The sequence below is a fragment of the Littorina saxatilis genome, linkage group LG12 (genome assembly GCF_037325665.1).
Source record: "Littorina saxatilis isolate snail1 linkage group LG12, US_GU_Lsax_2.0, whole genome shotgun sequence".
Taxonomy (NCBI): domain Eukaryota; kingdom Metazoa; phylum Mollusca; class Gastropoda; order Littorinimorpha; family Littorinidae; genus Littorina; species Littorina saxatilis.
This window is the reverse complement of record NC_090256.1, coordinates 73833841-73851012: the sequence shown is the minus strand read 5'-3', so window position 1 is coordinate 73851012 and position 17172 is coordinate 73833841. Positions and strand designations below refer to the sequence as shown.

General features: G+C 46.1%; 1 protein-coding gene and 1 long non-coding RNA gene across 5 annotated transcripts in view; one reads left to right on the top strand and one right to left on the bottom strand.

Moving 5' to 3' along the window:
- LOC138983230 (mediator of RNA polymerase II transcription subunit 1-like) overlaps nucleotides 1–17172 on the bottom strand; it is a 43290-nt gene that overhangs the window by 12289 nt on the left and 13829 nt on the right. For all 4 annotated transcript variants that reach the window (XR_011461046.1, XR_011461045.1, XM_070356646.1 and 1 more), the window contains exons 9-17: nucleotides 16140–16226; nucleotides 15399–15513; nucleotides 14422–14546; nucleotides 11978–12078; nucleotides 10631–10823; nucleotides 9473–9568; nucleotides 6368–6473; nucleotides 4025–4740; nucleotides 299–3405 (exon numbers count right to left, since the gene is read on the bottom strand). Coding sequence is in view for 2 of the 4 variants with exons in the window: in XM_070356646.1 (XP_070212747.1) it covers nucleotides 299–3405; nucleotides 4025–4740; nucleotides 6368–6473; nucleotides 9473–9568; nucleotides 10631–10823; nucleotides 11978–12078; nucleotides 14422–14546; nucleotides 15399–15513; nucleotides 16140–16226 (4646 nt within the window). In the remaining 2 variants the exon portion in view is untranslated. The remainder of the gene's footprint in view (nucleotides 1–298; nucleotides 3406–4024; nucleotides 4741–6367; nucleotides 6474–9472; nucleotides 9569–10630; nucleotides 10824–11977; nucleotides 12079–14421; nucleotides 14547–15398; nucleotides 15514–16139; nucleotides 16227–17172) is intronic.
- Nucleotides 8379–16530, top strand: LOC138983261 (uncharacterized). Its single transcript, XR_011461056.1, has 2 exons — nucleotides 8379–8530; nucleotides 16459–16530. It is a non-coding gene; the product is annotated as an uncharacterized lncRNA (long non-coding RNA).

Genomic DNA, 17172 nt, shown 5'->3' with positions numbered 1-17172 from the left:
CCTCTGTGTAATGAGGTCTCTACGTTCTCCATGCAATTTGTTTACAGACTTTGAAGACATAATCAGGATGGGGGAAAAAAGTTTGATTTGTGTAAGTTTTGATCAGAAAGAAGAGAACATGAAGTTAACTGAATACCCATGAGGTGATTTTCAACTGTTTTTTTTATTGCTGAATTTTGTAGTGTTTTCATAAACGAAGCATAATTTCACAAGATACCTCCAGTCTGCCTAATCTACCAACACAAAGGGCGTCTAAGAACTTGTCCACAAATCCCCTACTCATAACGTAACCCCTTACCTGAGGTGTGCTGCCTGATCGCTGACTAACACTGGAAGGGGACGCTCCAGAGTTCTTCTGCCCGGGCGAGTTGCTGGGGAAACGGGGCGCAGAAGGGTTGGAGGGGCTGTGTCCAGCGGGAGTCCGAGGACTGGACCCTGACCCCGCCTTCTGCCCTGAGGCTGACGCGGAGCGGTTGACCGGCAGGTGGTTGGGGGGTGTCCTGCCACCCCCACTGCCACCACTCCCAGCCACAGAATTGTTTCTGACCATGCCGCCTGGCCGCCCGCTGCTGTTGGGGCTGGAGTTGTAGCTGCTGGTGGACATAGAGCGACCCTGGTTGCCTAGCAACTTCTGAACTTGACCCTGGCTGCTGGTGGCAGACCCTTGGGGCTTGGACGTGAAGTTGCCACCCTGAGCGGAGTTCTTCTGGTTGGCGCCCTGGGCGAGCGTCTTGTTGGAGCCCGTCACTGGGCTCCCACCACCACTCTTCCCCTGAACACCCGCTTTCTGAGGACCCACGTTATGGTTGGGCGACCCCGATAGCTTGGCTGAAGCCGCCTGGTTCTGGACGTTGGGAGACTTCTGCAAGCCACCATGCCCTTTCTGCAAGCCTTGGGTGCCGGCGTTAGGCCCTCTAGACACACTTCCCTGAACGCCACCAGTCTTGTAGGCACCACCCACTTGGTTGGGCATATTCTTCACCAACCCCTGGCCAGGGCCCACAGATTTTTGGGAACCTCCGGTCTGATTAGAGGAGTTGGGACCTCTGTTGTAAGGGCCCGTCAACTGGTTGGCACCTCCCGGCCCCTTCTGAAGACCTTGGTTCCCTGAGGCCTGTGTCTTCTGACTGTTGCTACCACCGAGACTGACGTTGCCACAGTTTTTCAGGATCCCTGGTGGCATGGTGGTGGTTCCAGGCGGTTTGTACCCCGGCATGTTGGGCGAGGATTTCTGCATGCCTCCTGCCCCTGCACTTTTGTTGAAGCCCATGTTGGGGGACTTGGTAGCGTTGGGGATGTTGGGGTTGCTCCCAGATCGGCCTGCACCCATCCCCGGGCTCCCTGACCCCTTGTTGAGAGAGTTGTTGAATGTGGAGTTGATGGCACTGCTTTTGACGCTGTTGTTGGCTAGGGCTGGGCTAGACTTGGTGCCACCAGCAGACACAGAGGCTGTGGTGGTAGTGGCGGCAGCGTTGGAGTTCTGGGACGACACTTTGGGGATCTTGGGCAGGGAGGCCACGCTGCTGGCTGTGGGGGCGTCCGGCAGGATGCTGGACAGGGTGAGGGTGGAGCTGGTGGGGGTGGTCACTGGGGTGGACGCTGACTGGTTGCGTCGCTCGGTGCGATCTGAATTGCTGCGACTGCTGCTCGTTGTCTTGGTTGGCTGCGACAATGTCACTGACGTGGAGGTGGTGGACGTGATGTTGAGAGGCTTGAGTCGTATGGTGGCTTTGGCCAGCTTGGGGTCAGCTTTGCCCAGTGCACTGTTGCTGCCGCTTGTCCCTGATTTTCCACTGCTGCCAGACTTTGGGGGCCGCCCTGGGCCAGTTGGGGAGGAACGATACAGTTGCGCAAGATCCCGATCCCGGTTTGCTTCTTCCGCTGCCGTGTGCACATCTTTAATGTCCTGCTTATGCAAAATTAGCTTCTCCAGTGTAGGGCTTGACGGAGTGGGCCGTCTCTTGATTGCGTCGTTCAGCCTTTCACTGAACTTGCCCACCTTTTCTGAGTTCAGATCCACTCGGCTGGATTCCTTGACCGGCGAGGACACTTTTGCTAAGAGCTCCTTGGACACACGAATTTTCAGCTTGGTGCCCGTCTTCTGGTCAGTCTCTACAGTGGAGGCACGGTACGTCAGCTCCTTGCCTGTGGGCTGGTACAGATCACGGTCAAGCTTTTTCTTTTTTCGCTCCTTCTTAGACTCATCACGGTCTTTCTTGCGCTTGGCGTTCCCTGAACTTTTGTCTTTGCGTTTGTATTTCTCGGGCTTGACCGAGGGCGAGCTTTCCGGTGTGGATACCGGAGTGGGAGGTTTTCCTTTGCTTGAGATCTGCAGGCGAGTGGGGGAGGAGGAGTACACAGCCAGACGCTCCGGCGCCACATGATAGTTCATGTTGATGGGCATGGCTTCGTCGTCGTCCTCGTCACTGTGAAAGTCAAAGGTGTTGCTGTTGCTGGACTTGCTGCCGGCACTGCTGGGGGACTGCACAACACCGCTGTCCAGCGACTGACTCTTGCTGTGCGGTGCGCGGAAGTTCTGCAGCTTGAGCCTCACTTTGGGCACATCCTCCCCCTCCCCCCCGCCAGAGGAGGCGGTGACACTGCTGGAGGTGATGGTGATGTGCGCTGTGGACGCTGTCTGTCCGGTGAAGTCAAACTTCTCAAACAGCCCACGTTTGTCCATGCCGGGGTCCATGCTGGCAGAGGCTTTGAGCCCTCCGCCTTTCTTGCCAGGAGGCAGCACTGGTTTGACGTCCAGCAACTCCGTCATGCTGCTGCTGGAAACCACTTTGGGCCGGGAGGACGTGAGAGGCGCTGCAACTTGTGTCGCAGCGGCCGCCATCCCGGCACCGACCCCACCCGCCATGTGGAAGTGGGGCACCGGTTTCAGTTCCTGGTGAAGAAAGGCACCGCCGCCAGGCTGAGCGTGGAGACCCGCAGCGTCCGAGTCTCGCCGAGCCTTAGCGGCGGTTGGGCCATGCCCTAAAAAAGCAGCCAGCGTGGTAGGGGGGCTGGTGGTGGTGTGCGCAGCGTGCGCATGCGCCTTGTGGTGGTGGACGGCCAGAGGGTCTGGAAGAGATGCCTTGCCCACCTCTCCCGACCCAATGAGGAGACCCTCAGGAGAGGTAGAGGCATTCTCGTTTTTTGGACCCGTAACCTGGTTCGGTTTGAGGCCCGCCGACGGGCTGTTGCTGTGCTCCTGCCTGCTGAGCAAAGCCTGGAGTTCCGAGTCCGGCGTGGCGCCCCCTGGTTTCATGTCGAACAGCTTCTTGAGGCTGGACTCGTTGGGCATGTGCTCGTCGGTCAGGTCGATGACACTGCTGCTGGACATGTGGCCTTGGGACGGGGGTCTGCCCTGACCTTGCACCATCTGGTGGTGAAAGCCTGCCAGGCCACCGGAACCACCTGCCACACAACACACACTATCAGTATCAGGAAACTCTAGCTGCAACACAGACTGTCAGTACCCTCTAGCTGCAACACTGACAATTACTAACCTCTCGTTGCAACACTTTCAGTGAACTCTAGCTGCAACACTGACAATTACTAACCTCTCGTTGCAACACTTTCAGTGAACTCTAGCTGCAACACTGACAATTACTAACCTCTCGTTGCAACACTTTCAGTGAACTCTAGCTGCAACACTGACAATTACTAACCTCTCATTGCAACACTTTCAGTGAACTCTAGCTGCAACACATACTATCGATAAACTCAAGCCTTCCAAAGATGCTGAACAGATGTTAACAGTAAATCATGGAGCAGACTGTCTGCTTTTTAATACATATGCTTAATGTATTGAGCACAAAATAACAAAATCTTTGAAGCATACAGTAAAGACTACCACTAGCACAGTCATCTTTTTAGTTTTTAGTGGGGAGTTTTTTGTTCTTTCTTATGCATACTGACATGTGTTTCTCCATCTACTGGTATGTACACATATTACAATAAACCATTCTGCTTTGGTAACTGTCTTAGTGCAAGCATCCCAGTAAAGTGTAAGAAAAATGTGTAGGAATCTTACCGAGACTGGACTCGAAGGGGCTGGAAGAGGACTCGAGGTCCAAGGAGCCGTAGCGCTCACTGTTGTCGCTGTCGCTTATCAGCCGCTTGGGGCTGCGTCCTGCTGCCATGTCCGACTGCGAGCGGCGCTTGCGTCCCTTGGTGCCCTTGGGCTTGGGAGGGGCTTGACCGGAGGAAGGGGTGATGATGGGGGTGATGCTGGTTGCCACAGAGATGTTGTCGTCCAGAAGCCTGGACAGCATGGGGCTCTCGGTGATGGGCATGGTACCGCCCTGACCCTGGGCCGCTGCTGCTGCTGCCCCGGGACTGGCAGTGAGAACACGCTCGCCGTCCAGCAGGGTGACCAGCAGCGGATTGTTCTGCTTGTCCTGGCTGTCCATCTGGGGGTAGCCGGGTGGAGAGCTGCCCAGCAGGTCCACCCCACCCATGGCCCCCACGGATGGAGGGTTGGAGGTGATGGGGCTGGGCGTGGGAGGGTAGGAGGGGGTGAGGTGTGGAGGCGGAGGTTGAGGCGGGGGCGGACGACCTTTGGTGGGGACGGTGGGCGCCAGTCGGGCTTGCTGCTGCTGTCGGGCCTGTGCGGCGGCGAAGAGCGCCATCTCGCGGGCCCGCTTGGCCTGCTCCTCCGCCTGCGCCCTGGCTTCCGCCATCAGTTTCTCCAGCTGGACCTGGCCTTGCAGCACCAACGACCGCATCAAGATCGGCAGCGACAGGCACCTGCACACGCACAATGTCTGTCTGTATACAACAATTCAAACAATACAAAAATACCCATTGTTCCAGAACTAGGAAACATGAAAATGTCTGGATTGACCAGCGACCGCATCAAGATCGGAAGCAACAGGCACCTGTACATTATCTGTCTGCATACAACAATGCACTTCTTTGCAATACTAAGATACCCAGTGTGCCAGGAGAACTAAGAAACACGTAAAAGTCTAAGATTGACATATGGTTCAATCCTTGTCTTTATGGATTGATCAATTCCTACAAAACTGTGCTCTTCTAGGCATTACTAAGGCATCTACCCAGTCTACCCAAAGCAATTTCAGCCAAACATAACCAGATTTTCCTGCACACAAGTGAGTGAGTTTTTCATGTACGATGGTACCCCCCATCTAAGACTTCCAAATATCTAAGAAAACAAGGTCCTAACAGGGAGGGAGTCTTAAATGGGGGGTTCCACTGTACTTAGACCAATGTTCTGCTATTCAGAGCAAGTGGAAAAGCAGTTAAGTTTACCACAGGGCATGCAGGTAGCAAAGGAGTTGCAGGAATCAGTGTACAATGGGGACCAGGGTAGCTCACTTGGTAGAGTGCTGGCCTTGTAATCCTCAGGTCAAGGGTTCAAATCCAGGCAGGGATGGACACTGGTCAACTTTATGTGCAGACTGAGAGACTGTCCCACCTCCGTGTCACCACAGTGGCACGTAAAAGACCTCGATCATTCTGCCATAAGTGCAGGTGGCAGATTCTTTCTTTCTTTATTTGGTGTTTAACGTCGTTTTCAACCATTCAAGGTTATATCGCGACGGGGAAAGGGGGGAGATGGGATAGGGGAAAGGGGGGAGATGGGATAGAGCCACTTGTTAATTGTTTCTTGTTCACAAAAGCACTAATCAAAAAATTGCTCCAGGGGCTTGCAACGTAGTACAATATATGACCTTACTGGGAGAATGCAAGTTTCCAGTACAAAGGACTTAACATTTCTTACATACTGCTTGACTAAAATCTTTACAAACATTGACTATATTCTATACAAGAAACACTTAACAAGGGTAAAAGGAGAAACAGAACCGTTAGTCGCCTCTTACGACATGCTGGGTAGCATCGGGTAAATTCTTTCTCGTCCCAACCAATATGGGACTCCCCCTAACCCGCGGGGGGTAGGTGGCAGATTACATCTAAACACACACACACACACAGCTGCTAGCTTTCCACTGGGAGGAAGCTACCTGTTGCTGCTAGCTTTCCACTGGGAGGAAGCTACCTGTTGCTGCTTGCTTTCCACTGGGAGGAAGCTACCTGTTGCTGCTAGCTTTCCACTGGGAGGAAGCTACCTGTTGCTGCTAGCTTTCCACTGGGAGGAAGCTACCTGTTGCTGCTAGCTTTCCACTGGGAGGAAGCTACCTGTTGCTGCTAGCTTTCCACTGGGAGGAAGCTACCTGTTGCTGCTAGCTTTCCACTGGGAGGAAGCTACCTGTTGCTGCTAGCTTTCCACTGGGAGGAAGCTACCTGTTGCTGCTAGCTTTCCACTGGGAGGAAGCTACCTAAATTTCCCAGCATTGGGATAATAAGAGTAAATGAAAAGTAGAATAAAAACAAGGAGTGACACAACACCCACCTCTGCAGGACTCGTGAAGCAAAGTCGTCGGAACAGATGCTGTGCTCTGTGTTACTGCACTGCAGAGAGCACTTCAGGCTGGTGATGTCAGACATGTCAATGTCCACTGAAATCATCAAAACACATTGGTAAGAAACCAATGACAAAAATCATGGCAATATCCCTCATCACTGGCTTTTTCTTCTACCATCTAAATCATGGCAATATCCCTCATCACTGGCTTTTTCTTCTACCATCTAAATCATGGCAATATCCCTCATCACTGGCTTTTTCTTCTACCATCTCTTGTTCCATTTGCTTTTTACATTTAGTCAAGTTTTGACTAAATGTTTTAACATAGAGGGGGAATCGAGACGAGGGTCGTGGTGTGTGTGTGTGTGTGTGTGTGTGTGTGTGTGTGTGTGTGTGTGTGTGTGTGTGTGTGTGTGTGTGTGTGTGTCTGTCTGTGCGTGTGTGTGTGTAGAGCGATTCAGACCAAACTACTGGACCGATCTTTATGAAATTTGACATGAGAGTTCCTGGGAATGATATCCCCGGACGTTTTTTTCTTTCTTTTTTTCGATAAATATTTTTGATGACGTCATATCCGGCTTTTTGTAAAAGTTGAGGCGGCACGGTCACACCCTCATTTTTCAATCAAATCGATTGAAATTTTTGTAAAGCAATCTTCGACGAAGGTCGGACTTCGGTATTGCATTTCAGCTTGGTGGCTTAAAAATTAATTAACCCTTTCGCTGCCAATCAAAACTTGCGTATGTGCATTCCTGACTGCCAGGGAATATTGGAGTTCGGGGTGTAATAATTCACAAAAAATTCTTGCTCCAAACTGGCAGTACGTAGGTAAGTAAAACCTATGTTATTTTTAAAGGAAATTGAACCAAGAATCTGTTTTTAGTGTCTAATCATGGAAATAATAATTAGTTTGGCTTATAATGATGTTTAAATATGAACTTTGGAAAAATCAGTCCGGCGCATCTTCCGGTGCCTGTGGATCAAACACAGGTGGCTGTTTTGCTTGCTCCAAGAAAGGATTATAATCATTGTCATCTACCTGTTTGCAACGAATCGTCCGAAAGAAGATCTCCCCCTTCCCCTGTCAGTATCCATAATCATTTGCACCGCCTGTAGAATCAGTCCGGCTTTGTTTTTCTCTACTAGGGCCCGGTCGACTGTCACCGTTAGCCATTTTGACGAGTCGAGATTTCTCTCCCCTACCCTGTCGCCAAGGCCGAAAATAGCCTTCAGACGCAAAACCTCGTCACCATTTATGTTTATTCATGAGAATGAGGTATCCTTCCAAGCCATAGGCTGCTATTTGTGTGTCAGCAGTGACGTAGCATTTCTGGAAAATTCCCGAACGGAGAAGACGGGTAAACCCGTCCTAATGCTGCAGCTGCACAAGCGCATGACGGGTTTACCCGTCATAAGGCAGTCAAGGGGTTAATGACTTTGGTCATTAAAAATCTGAAAATTGTAATACATTTTTTTTTATATAAAACGATCCAAATTTACGTTTATCTTATTCTACATCATTTCCTGATTCCAAAAACATATAAATATGTTATAATTGGATTAAAAACAAGCTCTGAAAATTAAAAATATAAAAATTATGATCAAAATTAAATTTCCGAAATCGATTTAAAAACAATTTCATCTTATTCCTTGTCGGTTCCTGATTCCAAAAACATATAGATATGATATGTTTGGATTAAAAACACGCTCAGAAAGTTAAAACGAAGAGAGGTACAGAAAAGCGTGCTATGCAGCACAGTGAAACCACTACCGCGCTGAACAGGCTCGTCAGTTTCACTCCGTTATGCACAAGCGGCGGACTACGGTCATTGTGAAAAAATGCAGTGCGTTCAGTTTCATTCTGTGAGTTCCACAGCTTGACTAAATGTAGTAATTTCGCCTTACGCGACTTGTTTTTCTTCTTTCTGTTAAAACTAAGCCATTGAATTGTGTGACAGAAGCAATCATTTTAACACTGTCGCTTTCGCAATGGGAAACAAGAAGGGCAAAGCCCATACGACTCACATGCTTGACCTTGACATGACCTTGACCTTCAGGGTCAAGGTCAAATAACTAAACCTAGCAATGACATCATACACTAAGAACTGCTTTACACATTTTTCCTACCAAAATACATGACCTTGACCCAAGGTCAAGGTCATCCAAGGTCATGCAACACAAAGCTGTTAATTCAAGACATAGGAAGTACAATGGTGCTTATTGGCTCTTTCTACCATGAGATATGGTCACTTTTAGTGGTTCACTACCTTATTTTGGTCACATTTCATAAGGGTCAAAGTGACCTTGACCTTGATCATATGTGACCAAATGTGTCTCATGATGAAAGCATAACATGTGCCCCACATAATTTTTAAGTTTGAAACAGTTATCTTCCATAGTTCAGGGTCAAGGTCACTTCAAAATATGTATACAATCCAACTTTGAAGAGCTCCTGTGACCTTGAAGCAAGGTAAACCAAACTGGTATCAAAAGATGGGGCTTACTTTGCCCTATATATCATATATAGGTGAGGTATTGAATCTCAAAAACTTCAGAGAAAATGGGAAAAATGTGAAAAATAGCTGTTTTTTAGACAACATTTATGGCCCCTGCGACCTTGACCTTGAAGCAAGGTCAAGATGCTATGTATGTTTTTTGGGGCCTTGTCATCATACACCATCTTGCCAAATTTGGTACTGATAGACTGAATAGTGTCCAAGAAATATCCAACGTTAAAGTTTTCCGGACGGCCGGACGTCTGGACGTCCGGCCGGCCGGCCGGACGGACGGACGACTTGGGTGAGTACATAGACTCACTTTTGCTTCGCATGCGAGTCAAAAAATGGCATCAGTAAGTGCGGCAAATGTCTGCAAACGGCGACGACCGGATTATTTCCATTTCTTGTTGCCTCGGCTAACCCTAGGGGTGGGGGTAGCGGTGGGAGGGGGGTGGTGGGGGTGGTGTTCATGACAGGCAGGTTCCACTGCAGTACCCGACATCAGCCTATTAGACTACTGGTCACTTTATTTGTTACACAAAACTCTAATAAAGTAATATGCAGTTTTTTTCAAATTGCAACAACAAACACAAACCTGTCACTATGGTGTCACACGCTGGGTGCTCAAAGACAATCATCATCTGCGTCAGAGATATCACCGTCATCTCAAACACCAAGTTTGTTGTGGGATCTGAAAAAACACACAGGGAAAGTGTGTCAGATTATCAATGTCATCTCGAACATTATGTATGTTTTTGTAGTATCTCTAACTACAAAGAGTGAAAGTAATTCACAGTTTAAAAGCAATGCACAGAACTTATGGCAGACACTGACAAAAATTCCATTCATACTGAATGACGTTCAAATAATTTTGAAAAGATAACTTTCTTTCTGAACATCATGTATCATTCTGTTTGAGCGTATATATGCTTGCACACACACACACACACACACACACACACACACACAGACACACACACACACACACACGCAAACATATTCACTCACTAACATACACCCATCATGTAAAATCCCTTCCTCTTTGTCTTTTTAATCACAAATAAACAATCCACGAGGCAAAACAGCGGTACACCTTACCCGCCAACAACTAAAATAAATGCAATAATGAAATGATATCACTGTTACTGATACAGAAACATAAGACTAAACTAGTGTTGTTCCTAGACCTCGGTCTTCGGGCGTTTACGCATACTTTTTTCATACGACTCATTGATCTAACCCCAGGACGGTGGAATGTCCGTTAGCTCTGACACGCAGAATGTCTTCTGACACAACCATTTTTATGCGGCCACGACATTTTGACCGATATCTATATATTTAGAAGCCAGTTGCAACTGAACTCTGTGTCTGGGAATAACACTGCTAAACAAGGGCGGGAAAATAGCTCAGTCGGTAGCGGTGCTGACTTCAAAACCTGTTGTCGCTATCGGCGTGGGTTCGATTCCCACGTTCGGCGAGGGATTTATTTTCCCAGAGTCAAATTTGTGCACTCTCCTCGGTGTCCAAACACCCCAGTGTGCACGCATGCCCACGATAAAGTACCCAAGTTCACAGCGAAAGTCTCAGGGAAACATGAATACGCGCATGCAGGAAAAAACACTAACAAATGGGTAGCCCCGTATACTGTATGGCAGCTCGCTTTCCCCAGGGAGAAAGCAGTCCGAATGTACATGAGGTTAACCTCACAGAACTATATGAATCTTATCCTTATCCAAGTTCTCCTCCAACGTACCTTTCTTGGCGGAGGGCCGCACGCAGCTGGTGAGGATGGAGTTGAAGAGCAGCTGCTGCCGGAGAAGGCTGAGAATCTTGGGAACGTGGGTCGGGTGGCTGAAGGGAATTCGAGACAATATCACACCTGGCTCGTTAAGTGGACCCCCTGACACGCCGTTGATAAAGTACAACTGATTCTGGCCTGGTAACGTCTGCACAGGTAGGATGGAGAACATGAACAAAAGGCAGTTAACCCACAACTGATTCTGGCCTGGTAACGTCTGCACAGGTAAGATGAAGAACATGAACTAAAGGCAGTTTGATAAAGTACAACTGATTCTGGCCTGGTAACGTCTGCACAGGTAGGATGGAGAACATGAACAAAAGGCAGTTCGGGTCAAGCAGACATAACAAATTCAGCTTTTTAGCAATACAATGGACCTTTCTCCCTCCCCATATTTATTTTTATTTTTTTAATAGCATCTATAAATTTCACCCTCGAAGACTCCCACACTTTAAAAACCTGATCTGCTGAGATTTTGGGGGTCCTCAAAGGAGGGTTAGACTGTAAAGTCAGTATAAAGGCTATCATATGGCCGTAAAGTCAGTATAAAGGCTATCATATGGCCGTAAAGTCAGTATAAAGGCTATCATATGGCTGTAAAGTCAGTATATAGGCGATCATATGGCCGTAAAGTCAGTCTAAAGGCTATCATATGGCCGTAAAGTCAGCATAAAGGCTATCATATGGCCGTAAAGTCAGTATAAAGGCTATCACATGGCCGTAAAGTCAGTATAAAGGCTATCATATGGCCGTAGAGTCAGTATAAAGGCTATCATATGGCCGTAAAGTCAGTATAAAGGCTACCATATGGCCGTAAAGTCAGCATAAAGGCTATCGTATGGCCGTAAAGTCAGCATAAAGGCTATCACATTGCCGTAAAGTCAGCATAAAGGCTATCACATGGCCGTAAAGTCAGCATGAAGGCTATCACATGGCCGTAAAGTCAGCATGAAGGCTACCACATGGCCGTAAAGTCAGCATAAAGGCTATCACATGGCCGTAAAGTCAGCATAAAGGCTATCACATGGCCGTAAAGTCAGCATAAAGGCTATCATATGGCCGTAAAGTCAGTATAAAGGCTATCATATGGCCGTAAAGTCAGTATAAAGGCTATCATATGGCCGTAAAGTCAGTATAAAAGCTATCATGTGGCCGTAAAGTCAATATAGAGGCTATCACATGGCCGTAAAGTCAGTATAAAGGCTATCACATGGCCGTAAAGTCAGTATAAAGGCTATCATATGGCCAGAGATAAAGTCTGTTGTATGTATACAGATGACATGCATAAGAAGCGCCACTTGCCACATAAAGCTGCTGGTCTTTCCTCATCTTGCCGCCAGAGTTGGAGTCCAGGATGAGGGAGAGGAGGGGCTGGGTGCCCATCTCTTTGGCAGTGTCCAGGCCTGCAAGGTGAGCACACATCTATCTTATGCTCTAATAACACACATGAAGGTGAGCACACATCTATCTCATGCTCTAATAACACACATGAAAAGTAATCACAAATCTATGAACAAATAAACACACATTATTAAAGTAAGCACAGACCTTCTGCTCCACCACACACAGTATCAAGTTAAAACCTCTCTACTACAGGAGCCAGTAAACTACCGCTGATCTCACTCATATTTTGATGGACGAAAGGTTCATTATTACTCAGATTTCTCACTCTATAAAAAGGAGGGGAAAAAAGGAGAAAAAACCCCACCCAATTGACATTGTAAGTTTGTCCAGACACGTTTAATTACTTTCAGTTTCATCACGTCAGTAGGGCGGGGATGTAGCTCAGTCGGTAGCGCGCTGGATTTGTATCCAGTTGGCCGCTGTCAGCGTGAGTTCGTCCCCACGTTCGGTGAGAGATTTATTTCTCAGAGTCAACTTTGTGTGCAGACTCCCCTCGGTGTCCGAACACCCCCGTGTGTACACGCAAGCACAAGACCAAGTGCGCACGAAAAAGATCCTGTAATCCATGTCAGAGTTCGGTGGGTTATAAAAACACAAAAATACCCAGCATGCTTCCTCCGAAAGCGGCGTATGGCTGCCTAAATGGCGGGGTAAAAATGGTCATACACGTAAAAGCCGTGGGAGTTTCAGCCCATGAACAAACAAGCAAATCACCAATCACGTCAGTTGTATTCATGTTGTGAAAACAGAGGTCTCTTTTCAATCAAAGTTTATTCATATTATATTCAGGAACCGCGAAGCACAGAAACAAAATACTAAACCACAAATGTGACCCTCCACCACGGAATGAGTCGGATGTCACCTAGCGCAGAGCCGCGCTAGGCCTGTGTGTGTGTGTGGTGGTGTCAGCTATCAGTGTGAGGGCAGGTCTGCATACCCTCCAAGTGAAGCTTCAGGGACAAAGTTCTGTTGAAGATTAAAAGAAGTCGATTTTGCGCGAAGCGCAACAGTCGAGGTTGCGCGAAGCGCAAGCGAGCTGGCTAGGGGGGTCCGGGGGCATGCCCCCCCGGGAATTTTTTTTTGGCCAAAAGGACACAATTGGTGGAATCTGGTGTCATTTTACCCTAACATTGCCTTCAAATCATCTTGCCAAACTTGAACATTGTCACTGTAAATGTCACTGAAAAAATGAAATTCAAACTTACAATATTTACATTTTGTACAAGGTTTGGTGGTGTCACTGCATTCATTTGGAGCTGGCCTGAAGGGACCTGTAATAGGCACTCTTCATGTCTTTGAGCTCCTTGTTGGTGTAAACTCTATCCAGAGCTTCACCGGGAGATATTCGGAGGTTTTCTCTGCCATTTCTTTTGCAATCGCGGTCCCTTTGCTTCGCGCACATTGAAAGCTCTTCGCAATTTTTGAGTGACGCCTTTGCGAATTTTCAAAATGTCGCCATCGGCAAATTCAGTTCCAGCACGAGGTCCACCATTTTAGTTTCGGCTCTTATCACGTCCATATCGTGGTTCGAAACATCACTAGCAGTTGGTCCTCTCTGGAAAAATCCAGTGATTTTACTAGTATTGGTGTTTGCCTTTTCGCGTGTTTCTTTATTCTTGATGTGATTCGGGCCTTTCACATGTCGTCGAATGTCATCAATGCCGCCAGATTTACAGCCGAATTCACTAACACAAATCGTGCACAAAACCTTCGTTTCGACACTTCCTGGCTTGATACACCGGTATGTCTCCGTATATTTCTCGATGTATTTATGCGGACGCTTCATTTTTTTCGCAGGGTCATTATCGGTTTCACACACAGCGAGATTTTCTGTCCTTTTTGACGCCATCTTTACTTCGACCTTTTCTTCTTGCAAGAAGTTGACGCGCATGCGTATTAGCTACAAAAAGCTGCTCGGCAATACATGTAGTCGGAACTCGCCTACGTCATTTCTCAGCTGTGACTTCGGCAATTTCCGGAAGTCATTCACCAGGCAATCTCTCTCGCTCTCACTGTTGTGAGCGTGTTTGGAATTTTTTTGAGTTTCCGGGACGCATTTCGAACATCCGTATTTTCCGGAACACTTGATAAAATGTATTGATTTCCGGGACAAATACGGAAATTCCGTAACGGTAGGCAGACCTGTGAGGGTCAACTTAGTTGCAGGCTTAAATCTCGAAAAGTTGTCGCTATTTTCTAAAACGGTTTTCACCACTGGATAGAGCATAAAAAACTCTTTTAAGAAAATGCACACAAAATAAATCACGCAAAGGTGACATGCGACTCATTCCTTGGTAGAGAGTCATAAATGTGGAATGACACTCTATAGTAGGCCCACTCACCTGTTATAGTTTGAAACTTGTGAATGAGAGACAAGGCTATGGGAACAGGCTGCGACAGGACCAGCACAAAGTGGGCCGGGAGTAGAGCACTGTTGCCCTGACTCAGGCCCGTGAACGACGGTAAGCTGTAACAGAGACAATCAGTCATAGCCAACATCTTTTATTTTCTTTCTTTAAACATTTTTAACACTGAAGTAACTTTATGTTAACATACAAATAGTCTTTTTAAATAAAAAATAAAAAAAATAAAAAATAAATAAAATAAAAACAAAAACATGTTAGAACACAATAAACAAAATACTATGTTTCTTGTCTGGCACGAGACCAGGTCGTAAAAAAACAACGTCTAAGGCCAAAAAAAAAAAAAAATAGGCTGTTTACGGTAACCCGACCGACCCTATTTTTTTCGCGCGACCCTAGACTTTTTTTTGGCATTTGGGAAAAAAAAAAAAATAAAAAAAAAATAACGTAAAAATATGGTTTTTGGGAAAAAAAAGAAAAAAAAAAAGAAAAAAAAAATATCCCGACCTACCGACCCTATTTTTTGGGCCTATGTTACCGTAAACAGACCTTTTTTTTTTTTTGGCCTAAAAACATTTCATCATCCCCAAATTTAAAATTGTATGGAAAAAAGGCTGCTTAATTGTGCAATCGGGGGATCTCAAGAATAATTTCTTGAGCTTTAAAAGCGCAAAAACTTCACCAATTGGCAAAAGGTACTGACTAAAGTAACCCTCCATGACAATTAACTTTATTCCTATAGGCAAAACAGTAATCTCCCTTCTCAACAGAACAGTCCAAATACACTTACTACAAAGTAAAATACTGCGTTTCTATATGAACAAACAAACACACCATGACAAAATTCAGTATCTGAATCATTCAAATTCAGTGTAGGATCAAAATCCTAACACTCTGTGGAAATACACAGCAAGACATCATACTACCTAAGACAGAAATGCATTTAAGATTCTCACCAGTTCCCATCGGAGGTTTTGTTGAAGGAAACCAAAGGCATGGTTTGCAGTTTTATAGGCGGCCCAGGTTCAAGACATACAGTGACACTGCGTCCCAGTCCATGCTCTGTGATTGCTGAAATGATACAAGAAACGGTCACAGTCACAAGAATATACATGATAGCACTGATCCCACTAGCTGTTTTTCCAAGTGACTCTCAAAGCATCCACAGACAGACAGTTCAAACCAGTCGAACAAGTCTAAAATACAGTGGTTACATTACCTGTGTCAGAGAGACATTGATAAAAAAAAAAATCAACAGGTATGTAAGTACAACTGGTTGCTGATTTCATTATCTGTATTTAATCCCTGAAATTTCCAGCGAATAGGATCCCTGGGTCACAGTCACAAGACACTTTATACGAATTTAGTGCATATTTATTTGCTATTCTCTCTTTAAAATTAACAAAGAGCCCGCATTTTACTACAGTTCTATCTAACGTTCCACTTGAACAGTCTTTAATAATAAACGGCAACTGCATGGATGAAAATTGACAATGTTCCAAATCAGGAAAACTTGACTCTAACTTCTCAGGATTTGCTCTCCGACTTTTACTCCAAGATCAAATGGTTTAAAAATGAGGTAATGTATTAAGAAATAGCTTCTTTATTCAGGAGTTCTTGATTTTCTCATGAACACTTTCATCCTTGCAAGTATTCATGAGTGAACATAATTAAATTTTTTTTAAAAATCAGCATACCTTCAACAGTCATGGGATGTGCAGAATTAGTTGTCGTGTCCAACAAATCATAGGGTGACACAAAGTAGATCAGCTTCATGGGTTTACCTGCAAAAGGAGACTATGTAGCAAGTTCAAGACACCTAAAAGTATCTTCACATTGTGAAACCAAAACAAAGTTAAACAAGAAGGGCAAAGCCCATACGACTCACATGCTTGACCTTGACCTTTACATGAGGGTCAAGGTCAAATAACTAAACCTAGCAATGACATCATACACTAAGAACTGCTTTACACATTTTTCCTACCAAAATACATGTGACCTTGACCCAAGGTCAAGGTCATCCAACACAAAGCTGTTAATTCAAGACATAGGAAGTACAATGGTGCTTATTGGCTCTTTCTACCATGAGATATGGTCACTTTTAGTGGTTCACCACCTTATTTTGGTCACATTTCATAAGGGTCAAAGTGACCTTGACCTTGATCATATGTGACCAAATGTGTCTCATGATGAAAGCATAACATGTGCCCCACATAATTTTTAAGTTTGAAACAGTTATCTTCCATAGTTCAGGGTCAAGGTCACTTCAAAATATGTATACAATCCAACTTTGAAGAGCTCCTGTGACCTTGACCTTGAAGCAAGGTAAACCAAACTGGTATCAAAAGATGGGGCTTACTTTGCCCTATATATCATATATAGGTGAGGTATTGAATCTCAAAAACTTCAGAGAAAATGGGAAAAATGTGAAAAATAGCTGTTTTTTAGGCAACATTTATGGCCCCTGCGACCTTGACCTTGAAGCAAGGTCAAGATGCTATGTATGTTTTTTGGGGCCTTGTCATCATACACCATCTTGCCAAATTTGGTACTGATAGACTGAATAGTGTCCAAGAAATATCCAACGTTAAAGTTGTCCGGACGGACGACTCGGGTGAGTACATAGACTCACTTTTGCTTCGCATGTGAGTCAAAAACAAAGGAATACTGTACTCACCAATACAAGAACGAGACAAGACGGTACGAATTTTCGCTTATGGAAGCTTCATC